At 49.1% G+C, this 18,599-nt stretch overlaps 1 protein-coding gene across 1 annotated transcript in view; it reads left to right on the top strand.

The window, feature by feature from the left end:
• LOC103668840 (nodal modulator 1) overlaps positions 1-18,599 on the top strand; it is a 53,848-nt gene that overhangs the window by 24,584 nt on the left and 10,665 nt on the right. Inside the window, exons 15-27 of the mRNA XM_008697143.2 lie at positions 187-323; positions 2,041-2,128; positions 4,082-4,145; positions 5,015-5,110; positions 7,690-7,908; positions 7,997-8,079; positions 8,952-9,111; positions 9,236-9,362; positions 11,102-11,215; positions 12,087-12,214; positions 13,180-13,321; positions 16,583-16,666; positions 17,819-17,929. Of these exons, the coding sequence (XP_008695365.2) occupies positions 187-323; positions 2,041-2,128; positions 4,082-4,145; positions 5,015-5,110; positions 7,690-7,908; positions 7,997-8,079; positions 8,952-9,111; positions 9,236-9,362; positions 11,102-11,215; positions 12,087-12,214; positions 13,180-13,321; positions 16,583-16,666; positions 17,819-17,929 (1,553 nt within the window). The remainder of the gene's footprint in view (positions 1-186; positions 324-2,040; positions 2,129-4,081; positions 4,146-5,014; positions 5,111-7,689; positions 7,909-7,996; positions 8,080-8,951; positions 9,112-9,235; positions 9,363-11,101; positions 11,216-12,086; positions 12,215-13,179; positions 13,322-16,582; positions 16,667-17,818; positions 17,930-18,599) is intronic.

The raw sequence follows: 18,599 nt of genomic DNA, 5'->3' as shown, positions 1-18,599 counted from the left end.
CTTCAGTACTTACTTGTTCTAAGCATTACTAGTTATATGTGTGTGTGTGTGTGTGTGTGTGTGTGTGTGTGCACGCACGTGCACATATATGCACATACACATTTAAAAAAATTAAGTCATTGTAATTTTTACTCAGGGAGGTAGTGTGCTCTGTGCCCATGTGTGTCTGTATCGTGGCTTTTCCAGTAAGCATCATGCATGAAGATTGGTGCTGGAAAAACAAGAGTCTGGAGGTGGAAGTTCTGGAAGATGACGTGTCAACGATCGAGTTCAGGCAGACGGGCTACATGCTGCGATGTTCCCTTTCTCACGCAATCACTCTGGTATGCCTGCCTCGTGAGGGTTCTCCTATTTGGAAAGCAGGAAGGTCCTAGCATGCCAAGAAGATTATAACCGTCGTTAAGTCAGATGTCCTTTTCTGCCCTCCACTCACCCCCCTATTCAGGAAAGCACAGTCAGGGAGCTTTTAAAACCCCTTAGTGGAAAGATGCCTTCATTGGGAGATTTTCTTGTCCTGGCCCCACGTGAAATTCTAACTCTGATGCGTGATTTGGGACGGCTGTAGTGTGGAGCGCATTGGTTTTTTGTAGCCCTGGGATCATAATACCCACTTCTCGGGGTTGTGGTGAAGTTTTTTTTTTTTTTTTTTTTTTTTTTAAAGATTATTTATTTATTTATTTGACAGAGATAGAGACAGCCAGTGAGAGAGGGAACACAAGCAGGGGGAGTGGGAGAGGAAGAAGCAGGCTCATAGAGGAGGAGCCTGACGTGGGGCTCGAACCCGGAATGCCGGGATCACGCCCTGAGCCGAAGGCAGACGCTTTAACCGCTGTGCCACCCAGGCGCCCCTGTGGTGAAGTTTAAGTAGCCCTCTTCTGTATTTGGTTTCCTCGGTGTACACTGCTATTATTATTATTATCAGTCGGTCCCGCCGAGTCATTTTCTCTGGTATATTTATCCCGGGGCAAAGGACAGAGTGGCTCGGATCCTACTGTCTCGTTGACGGAGTCTCCGTGATAGGCAATGTGCTCGCTGAGTTTCAGGAAAGAGAATGGGCGTGTAGGCCTGTCTAGGTCCATTCATGAGTTTCAACTTTTTGGCTTCTAGCAATGGCAGATGTCATTGTCAGGTTTTGGTGGAGAAACTGAGCCAAGTGGCAGGTAAGCCACCGCTCATGTTAGACCCTTGGAGGGATGGCAGCCTGTGTTTCCAGTGCCAGTCGATTGCCCTAACTGCTTCACGACAAAGGCTCCACAAGCAGCGTGGCTGCAGGAGATGGGTTAGCTGGTACCCAGTCGAGAAGAAGTGGTGGACATTTAGGAGGTTGTTCCTTTCCTTCAGCTGTTCAGCGGGTTTCTGTTTCCCTCCGGATGAGATCCGCATTCCATAACGGTGGCCAGCAAGGCCCTTCCCTCACCCCCAGGCTCTTCTCTCTCCACCTTGCTGCCCAGGCCCCGGCACACCAGCCTTCTCTCCACCTCCACACCAGGCTCGTTCCCTCGTCTAGGCCTTTGCACACGCGCGTTCCTCTGTCTGGAACGGCGCATCTTCTCCAGCAGTGCCCGTGTCGGTTTTCTCTCATCATTCAGGCTGCATCCTTGACGTTGCCTACTCAGGAGGGGTCCTGCCCTGAGCCCAGCCAGCTGAGATGCTCCTGCCACGTTCCCGCTCTGTCCTGCTTCCCTGGCTGTTTTGCCCACCGCTCTTATTAGCTGAAATCTCTTTTCTTTGTTGACCACATTGATTTTCTGTCTTCCTGTATTAGAATGTAAGCCCCCTGAGAGCAGGAGCCACGTCAGCCACCAAGGCCCAGCCCTGGGTTTGTTGAATAGCAGGTGCTCAATAAATATTAGTTGATTGAATGACAAAGAGCATGTTTTTGTGGGAAGTTTTTGAAGGTTTTTAATTTTCCTGTGGCACCCAACTGCTCAAATGATTAATGGGTAAAACACATGACTGGTTCAGAAACAGAAATATTATTAATCATCTTGGTGTCTCCATCTCTCCTAGTAAGTCATTGTATTGGCTTTGGTCCCTTAGGAATTTTATCAGGATGGAAATGGACCTGAGAACGTGGGGATTTATAACCTCTCCAAAGGAGTCAACCGATTCTGCCTGTCCAAGCCTGGTGAGTCTGGAAGGATTGATGGGCTCTGAGTTAGAGAATGGAAAGGCACCGAGGATTGTGGTAAAGGCCTTTTTTCCTCCCTGGGTTCTCTTTGTGTCTTGCTATCAATTTCGGTTGTGGTTAGCGTACCCTGGATTTTCTGTCTCTTTCCGCTGGAGGGAGTGATATTTCGACCCAGAGAATTAGAGCTGGGGGCTGGAGAGCGTTCTTGGTCTCCGGGGTTTGAGTTGGGTAGAGACGGCTGGGCCCTTTCCCCTTGAAAAATACTATACCATGGGCCAGTTACCTCTCCTTAAAACTGACTTAAAAGTGATCTTTTGAAGATAAAAATTGGACCATCTCCCACCTTGCCTAAAATCCTTCAGTGGCTTCTCTCCCTTTGGAACGACTTTATTGAGGTGCAGCTTGCAGGCCATAACATTCACCCATTTACAACATACCAGGATTTTTAGTAAACCTACCCAATTATGCGACCATAACCATAATCTGGTTTAGAGCATTTTCATCACCCTGGTGATATTCTTCATGCATGTTTACAGGGAATCTTTGCTCCCAGCCCCAGGCAGCTTCTAATCTATTTTCTGTCTCTATGGATTGGCCTTTTTTGGACATTTCATGTACATGAAATCCTGCCATCGTGGTATTTTGTGTGGCTCCTTTCACTTAGCACATTTTTGGTGGAAGTTCCTGTTGGGGAGGGTATTAATGATCTGTTCCTTGTTGTTACTGAATTCTGTCACGTGGATAGATCACATTTTGTGTGTCCACTCACCAGTTGGTGGACATTCCTGGTTTTTGGCTCTTATGAGTAATGTTGCCATGAATGTTTGCATCCCAGTCTGTGTGTGGACATCTGTTTTCATTTCTTTTGGGTTAGATACCCAGGAATGGAGCTGCTGGGTCACAGGGTAAATTTATGTGTCATTTTTAAAGAAACAGCTGAACAGTTTTCTGAAGGGCCTATGTGTTCCCGTTGATGTTTCCACCAGCAGCACACAAGGGTTCCTGTTTTCCCACATCCTCACAAAAGACCTTTACGGTCTTTTTTGATTTTAGCCGTCCCAGTGGGCGTAAAGTGGCAGCTCACGGTGGTTTTATTTTGCATTTTCCTGGTGAATAATTCAGTGACTTCTCTGGGTTCCCGAGGTAGAGTACACGCTCGTTGCCGCTGTGTAGCCGTCCCCAGCACGATACCTGGCCTGTAGTGGGTGCTGGTGCTCTGGCAACATTTGTAGGATGAAAGAGCAAAGTGAACGGAGAAACCCATTTCTTTCCTGGTAGGAGTTGCACGGGGGCTTCCTTGGTGGGATGAAAACAGCAGAGGTACTTGGAACTCATTGCAGGTTTCTGTAGGAAGCGTGGCCAAAAGGTGGGTTAGTGACCATTTGGGGGACTAAATCGTTAGGCTTCGCTCCTTCCCGATGCTGTATTCCTCCGGCAAACAACATACGCTCCTAGTCAGAGCTGTTACCCTACGTAGACTCGTGGCATGAAAGTGTCCTCTGCGATTGTTCCCATAAATTCCTGGGCCTTCCTCTGCTCCATGCTCTGTTTTAGGAATGTTTCTAGGAAGGAGGTCAGGCTGTGGTTATCTTTTGGATCTTTAACAGAATCTGTTAAGTGGAAAATTCTCGGTCTCATTTGAGGTCGAAATGTACTTCCTGTTCCTTCGTGTGCGCATCCCCGTTAGCTTGGTCTGTGCAGTTGAAACTAGTGTGAGTTGTTCAGTTACGGAAAATGAAATCCTGAGCTTGTGAGGGGCCATGAAATGGACCGGGTTGTTGAGAAGAAGCTGCTTCCGGCAGTGGAAAAGCATCTCTGATCCCATAATAGCACATCTGCCGCGTGTTGTGTGTTCGAGTGAGAGGCGCTGCCTGTGGGCTTTCGGTGCTGGGAGGGCTCAGTGTGATAGACACCCTCCTCTGAAAATGACTTTTGATTTCCTGGGTGCAGGTGTGTACAAGGTGACTCCTCGCTCCTGCCACCGCTTTGAGCAAGCATTCTACACCTATGACACGTAAGCTGGGTGTTCACTGCCCCGTGGCGTGGGTAAACCTCCCCTGCAGTAGAGTGGGCACACAGCTCTTCTTTGGTTATTTCTGAAAAACAAAAGCATATTTTTTTCTGGAAGAGGTAAAGTTAGGTATTAAAAAGAATTTCCATGTAGGGATTTTCAGATATGTATATATCTGAAATATATATATTAATATATATATTTATAATATATATTTATATATATTATAAATATATAATATGTATAATATATGATATTATAATAATAATATAATTATTGTTGTTATTTAGAAAAAGAGTGAGAGCGTGAGCAGAGGGTGGGGAAGGACAGAGGGAGAGAGAGAATCCTAAGCAGACTCCTTGCCCAGCACGGAGCTCGATACAGGGCTCAGTCTCACAACCCTGAGATCATGACCTGAGCCAAAATCAAGAGCTGGGCACTTAACTGACTGAGCTACCCAGGCGCCCCGACATTTGGATAAATTATTGAGGACATGGAGCTGCGATCTCTTTCCCCAGAGTTCTGTAAACCCAGGATGGAAGGCTGAGGTTTTCAAGTGGCATAAATACCATCTTGGTTAAATCTTCCAGCCCTCACTGATGGGAGTTTCTCAAACTCCAGCCTCCCATTTTTACATTGTTTACAAACCCTGGAGGGTTTCACCGGGAATTGGAGGTGTCAAGTTTTAGAGCGAAAATAGTTTATGCTTTAAAACACTGATAGGTGTGTCAGGGGTTACCTCACCCCAAACTTAGAGCAATTTCATGTAGTATATTTCAGGGTCAGAACAGTTGCCCATGAAGGGTGTGTCTGTGATCCTTTGGGAACAACTAGGTGATGTTGCTGGTGTTTTCTTTCCGCTTGATTTATAGGTCATCACCCAGTATCTTGACGTTGACAGCCATTCGCCACCATGTCCTTGGAACTATCACTACTGACAAAATGATGGATGTCACTGTGACGATCAAGTAAGACTCGTGCTCCACGGTGGTCTGAGCGCAGGAGGGTGGTGGACGAGGCCCGGGGACTTCTCTGACAGACACTTGGGAAATTATTTTTGATTTCTTATCTCTAGGTGTGTATACAAATGGCCTTCCCTCTTACTGGACATAGCCGTAAATTCACCACAGCCTTGGTCCTCTCCTTTTATGATTCCGGAATTAACTGAGGATTGAGGGAGAGCCTTCTGACAGCTCGTTTCAGTGCCTTAAATTTCTGTTTGAACCCTTTACACTTCCTGTCTTGGCTAAGGGGGGAAAAATTCTCTGCCTTGTTCACTGTATTTCAAGTGTTTTAGCAAATTCAGAAAAATTGCCTATTTTTCTCGAGACCTTTTCTTGAAGGCTGGGCAAGGAGAGATGGCACCTGATAGACACAGGGTCGTGAGGGAGAAGGTGTATGAAAGGCAGTCCCTCACCGAGGGTCAGCTTCACGCGAATGTTCCCTTTGAGAGGAATTTTTACAGTGTGGTGAGGTGCCTCTGACACCCTGTTTTTCTTGAGAAATGAAAGAATTTTGGCCACATGACCGTCTTTGTGAGAGAGAATGGAAACCTTGAGTAACTTTTCTCCCTCCTTACTTGAAGCGACCTTTTCGCCTATGTCTCCATCTCTCTGTCCATCGCCTTTTCCACTCCCCCATCCATGCCGAAAATGTCTGGAGAATCTTCGCTGTTCAGGGCCAGCCCCTGTGTTCATGGGACTTAGGGTCTCACAGGGGACACCGATAGTCGTCACGGTGTTGCACACGGTGTTGCACCTACGGTGAGGGCTTTGTATTGGGCCCCCTGAGGATTGGGGGGGCCCGCAGGGGAGGCAGGCTGGTAGGGCCAACCCATGGTAAGGGTCTTTGCTTTGTGCATGGACAGTATGGTGTGTTTTGAGTAGAGGGATGACTTTTTGCTTCAGAAGGCTCCCCCTGGCTGCTGAGTGAACAGGTGAAAGCAGCCCACAAGTGGACATCCCTTGAGGCAGGAGTCCAGGTAGGAGCTGCTGGGGTTCAGCCAGACAGATGGTAGTGGGCTGGGGAGCAGTGGGCGGCTGGGACGTTGTTGAGCAGATGGAATTGACAGGATGTGGCAACACACCGACCAGTGGGGTCAGGCGGGATGAGTGGCGGGGACAGCTCTTGGCTTCTGACTGAGGAGAATGGGTTGAAGGGGTGCCCCCTTCCCCAGGAAGCCAGGTGTCTAGAAGATGGACTTGGGAATGTTTCTTGTGGGCCCAGAACTGTGCCTGGTGCTGGAACAATGCCTTTCACTATTCTCCTGCTTGGAAAGTAGCAATTACTGGTGGGACTTGAAATTCATATTCTTACTAGAAATTATAGTCGTGACCCTGTGTTACCTTATTTTCAGTCTTTATTGAGTTCATTCTTGTAAGCTCAGAGGGGGTTTGGTTTTGTTTGCTTGTGCTGGGGCTTGTATGAGATGCATGTTCCAGCTAGACATGGCTGCCTGGATCCCTCCTGGGGATCTTGTGCTCCCCGGGTCCCACACTGGTCTCCTGGTTGTTGCCCTCCACAGACCCACTCTTTATCATCTTTCTAGATGGTCCTTTCTCCTGCATCCTGTACCCAACCAGTCCGTGCACAGATCCTTGGCTTTACAATTGAAATATGCCCACCATCTTGTCCCTTCTCAGCGCTTTACCTCCGTACTCTGGTCTGAGCCACTGTCTGTTGCCTGGATCTTTACCACAGCCATCCTACCTGGCATCCCTGTTTGGGTTCTTGCTTCATGACAGTGTGTTTTCCAAGCGGAAGGCAGAGTTTAGCCTTTGGAAGAAGACATCATGTCATGCCTTTGCCTGCAACTCCAGTGGCTCTCCATCCCACTCCGAGTGAAATCCAGGGTCCATGCCAAGGCTTGTGAAGCCCTAGTCTATCACCTGCTCCCCCACGACCCTCTGACCCATCCGATTCTTCCCTGGGTCCCTCTGTCCAGGCCACCTCAGTCTCCTTGCTGTTTCCCCAGGGGAGCTCCCTCTCAGGCTCCAAGGGCTTTGACCTTGCTATTTCCTTGCTCACCATACTCCTCACCCAGGGAGCCCAATAAAGAACAGCACCCCCACATTCCCAGCACTCTTTCCTTCCACACTGCTTTATTTTTCTCCGTTGTACTTCCTTGACATTTTCAGTCTATCGTCTGCCTCTTCCCACTGGAATATGGATTCCACATGGTTAGGGAATGTCATCTGTCCAGCTTACCGGTTCTCTAGCAGTGTTCTCAGTTAAGGTTGAATGAAAAAATACGGTGGTATGCAAAGACCTCTGCGTCCCACGGGAAGTCGGATGTTTTCTTCAAGTCATAAAGTAGTTCATCCCAGCCAAGATCTACTAGATCCTGCCACCGTCACAGAGAAGTTCAGTTTTCATTTTTTAAAAAACTATTGGTGTGTTCAAACCAGAAGCAGGGTGTGCCCCCGTGGTGCTGTTATAAGGGGTTTGTTTTTTCCCTTACGGATGACTCCTTGTTGAAATGTCAGATTGCCACCGACTACAGGGATAAGTGACCACGTGCTCTGGGCTGCTCCTTCCTTTCTTCCAGATCTTCCATTGACAGTGAACCCGCCTTGGTCCTAGGCCCCCTGAAATCTGTGCAGGAGCTGCGGAGGGAGCAGCAGCTGGCCGAGATTGAGAGCCGCAGGCAGGAGCGGGAGAAAAACGGCAAGGAAGACGTGGGAGAAGGGAGGAGCAAGCCCCCCGTCCAGGAGATGGTAGAGGAGCTACAGGGCCCCTTCTCCTATGACTTCTCCTACTGGGCACGGTAAGCGCTCTCTACGCTGCCGTCCGTCCTGACGGCCTTCCTAACAAAGGGCAGAGCCAGCCGCATGCAAGTATCTTCATCGTTTTAGGTCTGGAGAGAAAATCACTGTCACACCCTCGTCTAAAGAGCTGCTCTTCTACCCCCCGTCCATGGAAGCCACCGTCAGCGGAGGTAAATGTCAACTCCGTGAGCCCGCAACACGTCTCTGCATCCGTTCCTTTACCTGCATTTAAAAACGTATTCCGTGTCGTTGATATCACGTAACTGTCTTTGTAAGGCTCCCTAAATCCCCTTCGGCACAGAGCTGTGACTGCTTGGCGAGTGAGTGAGTGAATGGAAGGTCTCAGTCGATGAAAGTAGCTGGTCATTAAAATTTGGGCCATCTCTTTGGAGAAGGACCACCAACTGTTTTCCCTGCATTTTTAATTTGCCACCAAAAGGCAAGTGAAAAAGCAAAGCCATCTCTTGTTGATACGTGAGCATTAGCCATCATATGTCTCAACTCTTCGTGGTGTGATATTTGTTGGTAGGGGCGAGGGAGGGTCTTCTTAGGACCAGGCAATGAGAAGTGATGGCTGGTGGAATATTTGTTATTGGGCTTCCGACCGTTTCCTCTAGCGGTATGGGTTCATTAGATCTTGGGCATGTACGTGATCCGTGTTTGGAAGGGGGGCATACTGAATAGAGTGGCTCTCCAGGGGGCAGCCCTTTTGGGGTGAGCTTCCGCCTTGGGCCCAGCTACATAGCCTCTTAACCCGCCAGAAAGGCCTTGTGACAACGGAGAGAGGGGTAGCGAGAACCCCAAGCCTTTTTTAGATTTGCTTCCTGATGTTTCCACCTGTTGAGCAAGGCCTTTCAGGGATAGAGGGAGGTGTGGGCCCCCCTCCGCCCCCTGATTATTACAGTTTCTGTTATATATTAACCTCATTTGGAACTAGCTTCAGATACCTCCATTTTAGGCCCCTCTTTAGTGGGAAGCCCCCAACCAGAATGCCCCCTTCCACTGCAGCTAAGTCCTGTTCTTCTGTTTGTTCCCTGTTTAGAAAGCTGCCCGGGGAAGCTGATTGAGATCCATGGGAAAGCCGGCTTATTTCTGGAAGGCCAGATCCACCCAGAGTTGGAGGGAGTCGAGATCGTCATCAGTGAAAAGGGGGCGAGCTCACCCCTGATCACAGTCTTCACTGATGACAGAGGTGCCTACAGGTAAGCCCCAAGGAAGAAGCACTTGCTTGGGACCTGGCGGGGAGCCCAGGCTTCCATGGGGCCGGCGAGGCCTCCTGCAGGTGTGACACACAGCCCTCTCCAGCGTCTGCTTGCTTCTGTCCAGTGTCGGGCCCCTGCACAGTGACCTGGAGTACACCGTATCCTCACAGAAGGAAGGCTACGTTTTGACCGCAGTAGAAGGAACCATCGGAGACTTTAAGGCGTATGCTTTGGCCGGCGTAAGCTTTGAGGTAACATGTTTTTAAAAAGCGGTTTTATTGAGGTATAATAATTGACATACAGTAAACTGCACATAAAGCATATAATTTGATCATTTCAACATATGGGTACACCCATGAAAATAGTGACAATCTGGCACCCCACTAAGTTTCCTTGTACCCCTTCCCCACTTCGTGCCCCTCCCTGCTGATCTGCTTTCTAATCCACAGAGGATTGCATTCCATTGTTAAGAGTCAATAGTTTATCTAAGCCAAGACGCAGTAGAGACCTGGAGTTTGACTATAGAAAAACCTTTGCCTAGGCCAAACCTAGAAAATAAAAAGGTAATTCAGGTTGGTTCCAAGGCAAAGGAAATAATAGGGGAAAGGCAGAGAAAGTGATGGGTTGCCCAGCACATGCTTGTCACAGTAAGACCAACCGGAATGTTATTTAGGAATGGAAGGGTAAAAGCATTTCAAAGGAGCCTTGTCTGTTCGGTGTACTCCAGGTCGCTGTGCAGGGGCCCGACACTGGACAGAAGCAATGGAATGCAATCCACCGTGGATCAGATTGCATTTTCTAGAGTTTACACAAATGGAATTGTACAGGATGTACTCTTTTTGGGGGCTTCCTTTCACCCAGTGTAGTGTGGAGACTTATTGACTTTAGCTTGTTTGCATACTTTTTGGCAAGTGTTTTAAGCTCTCATCCTTAACTGTGTTCTGTGTAAAAGGACAGAATGTTCCTAGAGCGGTATTTGATGTCATTTTCTCTTCCCTCTGTCCTTCTTGGGAAGAAACATGGTGTGTGGTGTCTAGAGTCAAGTCTGGAGGTCCCTGAGTGTGAATATTTTCAACATAGAGGTTCAAGGAAAAACACAGATGACATCACATACAAATTTCAAATTCTCTTGTGCAGGATGCATTTTAAAGCAAATTAAAAGACATTCCAACCAAGAAATACTCTTTAAACCATAAGTAATACCCCAGATCATCAGGAACTGCTAAAATCGATAAGCTAATGACAACCCCATAGAAAAAAGAACAGTAAAGTATAGGAAAAGGCAGTTCGCAGAGTCGTAGAAGTGACTGGTGAACATAGGAGAAACGCCCAACTTCAGCAGTGACTGAGGAACGCAAAGGAAGTTACCGTAGAAACACTGGGTTTTAGGTTAGATTCGCAGTGGTTAAGACAATGTCCATTTTTTGGAGAGCGTGTAGGGTCCCGCGTGTGGATGAATCACGGAACTGTAAGTGGTCACAGTCACTTTGGCATGCCGTGTGGTGTCGTCTTGAATTCGGAGTGCATGATGTCCCAACCGTTCCCCTAGGATTAGGGGAAACCCTAAGTGCACAGAGATACACATGTCCCAGGATGCTTCGATGGTCCCCTCTTTTCTGTTGTAAAAGTAGGTGGCCGTCCACCTGCTGTGGCCGGTCGCCCCCTGCTTTAGGATGCTTTAGGGCTGCAGGGCCATGTGGTGGGGCCCCATGCTTGATCCACCTGCCCTCCCTCCCCTCCTGTTAACTCGCCCATCGGTCAACACTAGCCGTGATGCTTATACACTCGTGTGGACATAGAGGCAGTTCTGGAAGGCCGCACGCCAAACTCTTAACATGAGTTAACCCTGGGGATAAAGACTAAACCTTCTTCCCCCATTGGATCACATAAAAGAAACACAACCCAGAAGAGTTACCTCTTGACTTTGAAATGTTATCTTCAGTGGGTAATAGGAGTCCACCTTGCTCTGCTGTTCCATTTTCGCCCCCAGATAAAGGCCGAAGATGACCAGCCCCTCCCTGGGGTCCTCTTATCCCTCAGCGGTGGCGTGTTTCGTTCCAACCTCTTGACTCAGGACAATGGCATTCTGACATTCTCCAACCTGGTAAGGTGTCCTATAATTTACCGCCTGCTGGTCTCCCCCCCCCCCCCCCCGAGAGCGTGGGGACACGGTGTGCGTGACTTAATGTATCGCTTGACAACGTGAGAACAGAGCCCCAGCGTGGAGTGTTTTATGTTGCTTAGGGGACCAAATGTAATTAGAGTATTGCTCTTACTAGAACTTAATGTTGCTGATTCATGTTCCCTTCCGCTGACACGTCTTGTTTTCTGGCCGCCGGCTTGTCACGAAGACAATGTAATTAATTACCCTGGCCGCAGCGGCTCCCCTCCTAGGCGTCCCTCTGCTAGACCACAGCATCCCGTTGTTGATAATGCCGAGGCTTATTTGGTGGTTAGCTTGTGTTTCTTCTGCAAACCACAGTCCCCTTGGGGGGAGGCTAGCACTGTCCCCTTCGAGATGTCGTCCGGGGCCCTGACCGACGGGACTCAGGAAGTGATATATTACTTGGCCATTCCGTGAGTCCTGGGAATAAAGTGAGGGCTACAGGGACATCGCCTGCAGGCGGTGAGGTGTATCTGAAAGATCAGACGCTGTGCAGCTGCAGATCTTCCCTCCACTGCTTAGTTGCTGTGTCTTCTCAGGGGAGCTACTTGACCTCTCTGAGCCTCAGTTTCTTTATAAAATTCAAATTGGCATCTGCTTCACAGAGGTACTGTGGGCACCTAACACCGGCTACTATTAGAGTTGTCGATAGAGTTAGTTTATGGGGGAGTTAGAGTCACCGTTTCTGTCTGTGCAGGAAGCCCTGGAGCTCTGGTGGCCACATTCCGGTCCCCGACGACCGTAGTCGCCCCTGGTTCAGCCATAGCTAGATGTGGCAGTAGAGACTCAGTTTGTGCTTGTCTCTCGGCAGAGCCCTGGCCAGTATTACTTCAAACCCATGATGAAGGAGTTCCGGTTTGAGCCGTCCTCACAAATGATCGAGGTGCAGGAGGGGCAGAACTTGAAGATCACCGTCACCGGTTACCGAACGGCCTACAGGTGTGCAGCCCGCCTGCTCCCCGGGCCTCCGGGCCTGGACTGTGGAGTTCCACTCGGGCCTCTGTTTCCTGGGAACTCTGCCTCACCCCCATTCAGGAGCCAGAGGGGATGAGATAGCAAGTGCAGAGAGTTTTAACTGCTGCCTTTTTCTTCGGATTCTTCAAATTACTGTTCTTTTACAAAGTCCCTATTCTGAAATTGGCCTGAGAGAGCCCGTTTAGTTGCTTAAAAATTTTATTTTTACAAGAGCTTGAAACTCGAATTAAATTTTAAGAAGGAGGAAATGAACTCACTCGAGTAAGGCTTCAAAATGTTGAAGAGAGGATAAAATGTTACGTTTTCCTCCATTCCTTATGTCTCAGCTGTTCGCGTTTTCCAGTGTTTCAGAGCACTTCCGGAGACGGTTTGCGCAAGTGCTGGTATACTTACACGATATACTGTATCGTAGCTGTGTCAGTGTTACGGAGCTATAAGTATATTTACGTACTCACCCACCGCACACATGTATTTGTAAAGGTATACGGAAGCACTTGAGGTGAAGACTGATAGATCAGAAAGTTTAGAAAAATGGGCCATTTTCAAATGAATATGTGGCATGAGAGAGAAACTGATTTCATTTCATTAGATGCCTTATTATTTAAAATACAGCTTAATGAAAATAAGATAAAATGGATTAAAATAAGGCTTAGCCCTTTCTAATTGTAATTTTCTGGAGCATCCCTTCAAACGTAAAAGAAGAGAGATTGATGACAGTCTTTTGGCTGGCTCAAGCCTTCCGGCAGGAAGGTCAGATTTGGAAGTGACACGGCCGGGACTCAGTGCCTGGGTCATCAGGGTACAGTTCTCCCCTGGGCTGTTTGGTACTGTAAATTGTTGATACACGCGGGACACTTGACCACAAATCCTTCATGTGCGTCAGGAAACCATGGGGATATCGTGTTCCGTTTCTTCTCTTGTCACTCTAGTTGCTACGGTACAGTTTCTTCTCTGAACGGAGAACCAGAGCAGGGTGTAGCTGTGGAGGCCGTGGGACAGAGCGACTGTAGTATTTATGGAGAAGACACCGTGACAGATGAAGAGGGGAAGTTCAGATTACGTGGATTGCTGGTGAGACTTTGGAGATTTTTTGTTAGTGGGTCTTTTGACACTGTGAAAGGAGGTTTGGGGCTGGAGGGTTAGGGCTCTGGAACCCTCCTAATCCCTGTCTTACATGGCACAGCTTACCTTTCATTGAGCACATTGGGTTGGGGTTTTGTGGCAAAATAAAGTTGGAAAACAGTGGGTCTGGTGCAGCTTTTGCCTGGCATTGGGCGGTTCTGGCGTAGGCCAGGGCTCGTAGACCAGATGCCTTTGGGGCCAGAAGAGGCGTGTGAACTGCCAAAGGATGCTGGGTGCACACTAGGGAGTGGTGAGGAGTGCAGAGAACTCTGGGGCAGCTACCGCTCTGCTCCAGCTCTTTATAGCCACGTGGGAAGATAGGCTCAGCACTGCCAGATCATTTGAATTGTTAAAAGACAAGTCAGAAGTTCAGATTTCCATGTGAGAACTCCTGACTTTTAGGTGTCAACTAATTAAAAAGAAAAAAATCCCACAAACCCACAGCTTTGTTGTGTGGGCCACAACCAACTCATTTGTCCTTTTGGCTGCTCAGTTGCAACATTCAGTTTAGGATTCATGGTGCCTCCTCAGTTTGTATTCGTGCATTCATTCATTTGCTCATTCAGCCGACACTACCCGTGTACTGTGTGGTCACTGCGAGAGTGTCGTTGGATAGAACCTGCTGGATTGGGCCCCTTGGATCTGGGCTTGGGTCCCTGGGCCTTCAGATTCACACACAGGATGTTCCTAGCTGACCACAGAGACAGGCACACAGATGTCCGCAACAGGCTAACGCTTGCCCAGATCACGTGAGCTGAAATGTAAGCCAGTTTCCCAGTGTATTTAGATGCGTTGGGGCAAAACTGTTCTTTCCCCAAAATAAAAATACTCATGTCCGGGGCATCTCAGTGTCGGAAACTGGGGTACCTGGGAGGCAGGTTGGAAAGTTGCCTGGTAAGCTTGGGGTGTTCAAGCTGAAGGAGGAGGATGGACTTGGGGGTGTCTTCTCTGACTGTGCGGAGGACTGGAATTCTGATGGTCCAGCTGGATGCACACCAACTGGGTGCGTTCTGCGCACCCCACTCTGCCCACCATTCCCTCCGTCTGGCATGTTCTCAGCAGAGTCATCCACGTGACGGTTACCTTGCCGTGCTTAGGAGTCCACACAAGCCTTACCGCCATGCTCCTTTCTCGCTGTCATCCGCCCTGTGGGGGGGCCCTGCCCCCGAGGAGCGTGCTGCCTCCAGGCCCGCTCCCTTCCTGTGGCAGTGGTTCCACGGAGACCAGACAGCCGGGACACCACGGCCTCATGCCACTGCCGCCAGGGCCCAGGGAGGAGCATCCGGTCGTGGGAGCCAGTGCTTGGCCTCACGAGTTCAGTGCAGGCCCAACCTTTGCAGCTGGTCCTTTGTTGGCTGCACGAACGCCCTTCTGCTCTGTCTGCTCCGGTGTGAATCCCGCCTCTGTCATCGCTTAGCTGTTTACGTTCAGGCAAGGGGTTTGTCCTTTGTGAGTAGTTGTCCACAGTGAGTAGTTGACAACGTCGACAAACAGAACCTTCCCTCGAGGTGGCCCTCACCCAAACTGCCAGCTCAGGTTTTGGTTTATAGCTTGCTGGACGGCAGCTTGAGACGGGGTCTGGGTGGGTGCCTGTGGAGGTCGGGCTTCGGAGAGCCTCCCTTCCCCCAGGTGAACTCTATCTGTGTTCTTGGCCTACCTCACTCTTTCGGTTGCGGGGACCCAAAATCTTCATCGCTTTCTGGATTCTCCCAGCGTCTTGCTGGCCCAGACGTGTTCTTCTAAACTCACCGACTTAACACATTTTATGTAATTAAGCCGAATATAGTTTCTTTCTCCGGCGCAGTAGATTTCCATTTTAGTTGGTGCTCTGAAGACACCCTCCTCCTCCTCCTTCTAATAGGTGTTCGTTTATTAGTGCTCTCACTGGTTTTTAGAGTCGCCCTGGGGGCTGCCCATGCCTTCGTGTGCCAGTCCACAGTTCTGGGGGGACATCCTTAGCCATTCCTCAGCCAGGGTTTGGGATTCGAGTTTGCCAGTCTCCCAGAGGACACGAGGCTGGAGATCCCATATTGGTTTTCTAAGGATCCCGGCCTCAGGATTCGTTCATTCATTTCACCTTTCCCCGCACTGTTGTCAGGAGATCTTGGGTGAGAAGCTGCGGCACTAGATTCCACTGCCAGAGGATGAGGGTGAATCTCTGAGTTCGTCAGCCCGGGCCCTGAGCAAAGACGGGGCCGGTTGGGATGGAGCAGCTGCCCGGACAGGCTCCCGGTGGCCCGGCCACGGGAGCTAGCAGGCAGTGCCGGCCCCTTTTCTGCCCAAGTGACTACTCTCGTCCCTTCCTCTCTGGGGTACAAATAGCTCTTTTGAGCTGAACCCGATACTGCCAGTCCTGACTGAGCTGTAAAGTCAATGAATGTGTCTACTGGCGATCATAAATTTGTTCTCAGTTTTTAAAAAAATAATAGCTTTATTGTCTTGTAAAGGTGCCATGTGCTCATTATAAAATAGCTCAGGCAACATTCCAAATGGACAGAATCTTGAAAGGGGAAAAAACGGACCCTACAGCTATCAAAGCACACATTATTTTAGGAGACCAGAACTCTTTTATCCATGCTAGTTTAAAAATAAACAATCACATCTTAGGGTTGTCCCCTGATAGCTGCATATAGACACCACTGAACTCGGCCTGATGCTTTAGATCCTAATGTGTGAGCGGGTCAGTTGTGCTATTGATCAGAAATTGGTTGCTCCGAAAGCTTTCTTAGAATAATGATTTATTTGGTAAACTTTATGTATGCCTGTAAAACTGAGCAATAGAATAAAAAGTTTTTGAGAGAACAAGTATTTTTAAGAAGAAAATTCTCAGATCGCACTTGGCAGAAATTATTCGGGAATGTCATCGCTGATGTCACCCCACGAGTATAGGCAGGCAGGGGCGGGTGTAGATGGCTAGGGAAGAACGATTTTATCAGAATAAGCATATCGTGCTTAGCAGTTTTGAAGTAGGAAGCCAAATCTAATTTTTCTTGGGGATTGAAGGAGCTGCAGACGTCCAGATACATGTTCCTTCACCAGGTGCTTCTAAAAGGGACTCTTAAGAAGGTTAACGGGCCGCAGACTGGGACTGGGGGTGGGGTGGGGATGGCGACGTGGTTGTGGTGAGGGCCTGTGGTCAGAGCAGGCTTGGATGAGGTTCCGGGCTGCGAGCCCCCTGCTAGAGACCTGACCCCTGGGTTTGCCTTGCAGCCGGGATGTGTGTACCACGTGCAGCTCAAGGCAGAAGGCAACGACCACATCGAACGGGCACTCCCCCACCACCGGGTAATCGCGGTAAGCCACGGAACAGCGGCGGCTGGATGGTGGTATGAGCGCTCCCCTGGCTGCCTGCCTTTCCTCTGATGTGGGGGGAGCTCTGGGTCCTAATTAAGGGTCCTCTTAGAATGGTGCTGTCTTCACAAGCGGCATCTCCTGCGGGGTTTAATGAGCAGCAACGCTGTCATGAATCCGGAGGGGAAATTGGAGCTGTTGTCTCCTCACTCCCCCCGGCAAACTCTGATCATCATTCTCCATGTTGAGGATCTCAAGGTCTACGTGGCATTTCAGATCAAGGGAGGGTAATAAAGACAGCATGGGCTTAATTGGTGGCAAGGGCACCCGATTTTCTTATATCCAGATGACCTTGTTTTTTCCACTTGGTGGAGTCTCTGGATATTCCAGATCATGACTTAGCTAATTGATCCCTAAAGAGGCAGTTCTCTCTCCAGGTCACGAGAAGGAGCCGGGAATCATTTGAAGTGAAGCTTTTCTCCCACAGAGTGACTCTGATATGCTAGACTGGAGGGTTTGGGTGGAATGGTGGGGGGGGGGGGGGGGGGTTGCTGCCTCTTGGTGGCTAGATTAGGTGGCATTAGGCATGAAGGTTATGAGGGGCAGGAGAGGGTGGGCCATTTAGGACCATCTGGCTGAGAAGTGGATTTTCTTGACGTCTTTATGGCATTTGGCATTTGAAATGGCTATGAGGACAGCATCTTACAGTTGCGTGTTTCCCTGCCATGGTGGCTAAGGCCAGGCGGACAGTCGTGGGGACCAGGGGTTGGCAGATATGGAAAAAGGGACAAACGGGAGGGCACACACCCACCCGTGGGGCAGCTGTGCCTCAGCTCCTGCTGATGGCTGCCGGGCAAACACATCTGTCTCTGTTTTCTAGAGAGCCTGGAAAATCTGGCTTTTTGTGCGTATGAAATTTCTCTTTAAATTGTTGGCAAATAATGGAAACTTAGAAAAAAAAATCCTGTGCTAGTCAAAGTAAACATGTCGCGGGCCAGCCGTAGCCCACCTCCTTACTGTCAGTTTGTGCCCTTGGACTTGGACTATTGAAGAGATGAAGTTTGCTATGAAACAGCGCCTAGGACGTCACCGGCTGGAGTAGAAGTTCCCCTCCCAGCTTCCTCGCCTCCAACATTGTTCCTGGTTTCTTTCTAGGTCGGTAATAACGACATCGATGATGTAAGCATCATAGTTTTCCGGCAGATCAATCAATTTGACTTAAGTGGAAACGTGATCACTTCCTCTGAGTATCTCCCTACATTATGGGTAAGGCTGGCTTTTTACGGTGAGAACGTTGTGTTCTTTTCGGCTCTGAGAAGAGTGGGAGTGGGATGTGTGGGCCTGCCTGGCGCTCGCTTTAGCTTGCTGACGGTGGAGGTGCCGAGGGCTGAGGTTGAGAATCCTGGCGTACATCTGGGAGAGTGGTTGCTGATGGCCCGGAGAGAAAGGCTTTGTACTTTCAGATAACTGTTTGTTTAGCTAGCCTTAGAAATAAATCTTTGGAAGCATTGTAGCAGCCTAATGAAAGCTCCATACAACCTAGAGTCTAAAGCGGAAAGGTAATTTTAAGGCAGAGTGCCTTGTAACTTTTAAAATTCTGTCCAGGGTGGAGGCGGTGGGCAGGGGACTAGGAGTCGGGCAATCTGAACTGTGTCCTGCTCACCCCACTGCCACGGGTAGTCACTCCATTCTTGTGGACTGTGGTTTCCTCCTCTGTGAAACACAGGAGTTGGGACTCAGTGACCTGTCAAGATCTCTTCAGGTCCTAACCAAATCTTGTCTGCAGTTGATGAAATGTTTATACCCTGCTCGAGGATCCCTTGAAAAATGTCCGTGAATTGCCATGGGAGTGTGTTTCTCAGAGGTGCTTGTAATTTTATACACGATGACACGTTAGACTTGGCTGAGAATGTGCGCTGAGGTTTTAACTTACCTC

The sequence above is a fragment of the Ursus maritimus genome, unplaced genomic scaffold (assembly GCF_017311325.1).
Source record: "Ursus maritimus isolate PB19 unplaced genomic scaffold, ASM1731132v1 scaffold_2, whole genome shotgun sequence".
NCBI classification, from domain to species: domain Eukaryota; kingdom Metazoa; phylum Chordata; class Mammalia; order Carnivora; family Ursidae; genus Ursus; species Ursus maritimus.
The sequence above is the reverse complement of the archived record's forward strand: the minus strand, read 5'-3'. Positions and strand labels throughout refer to the sequence as shown.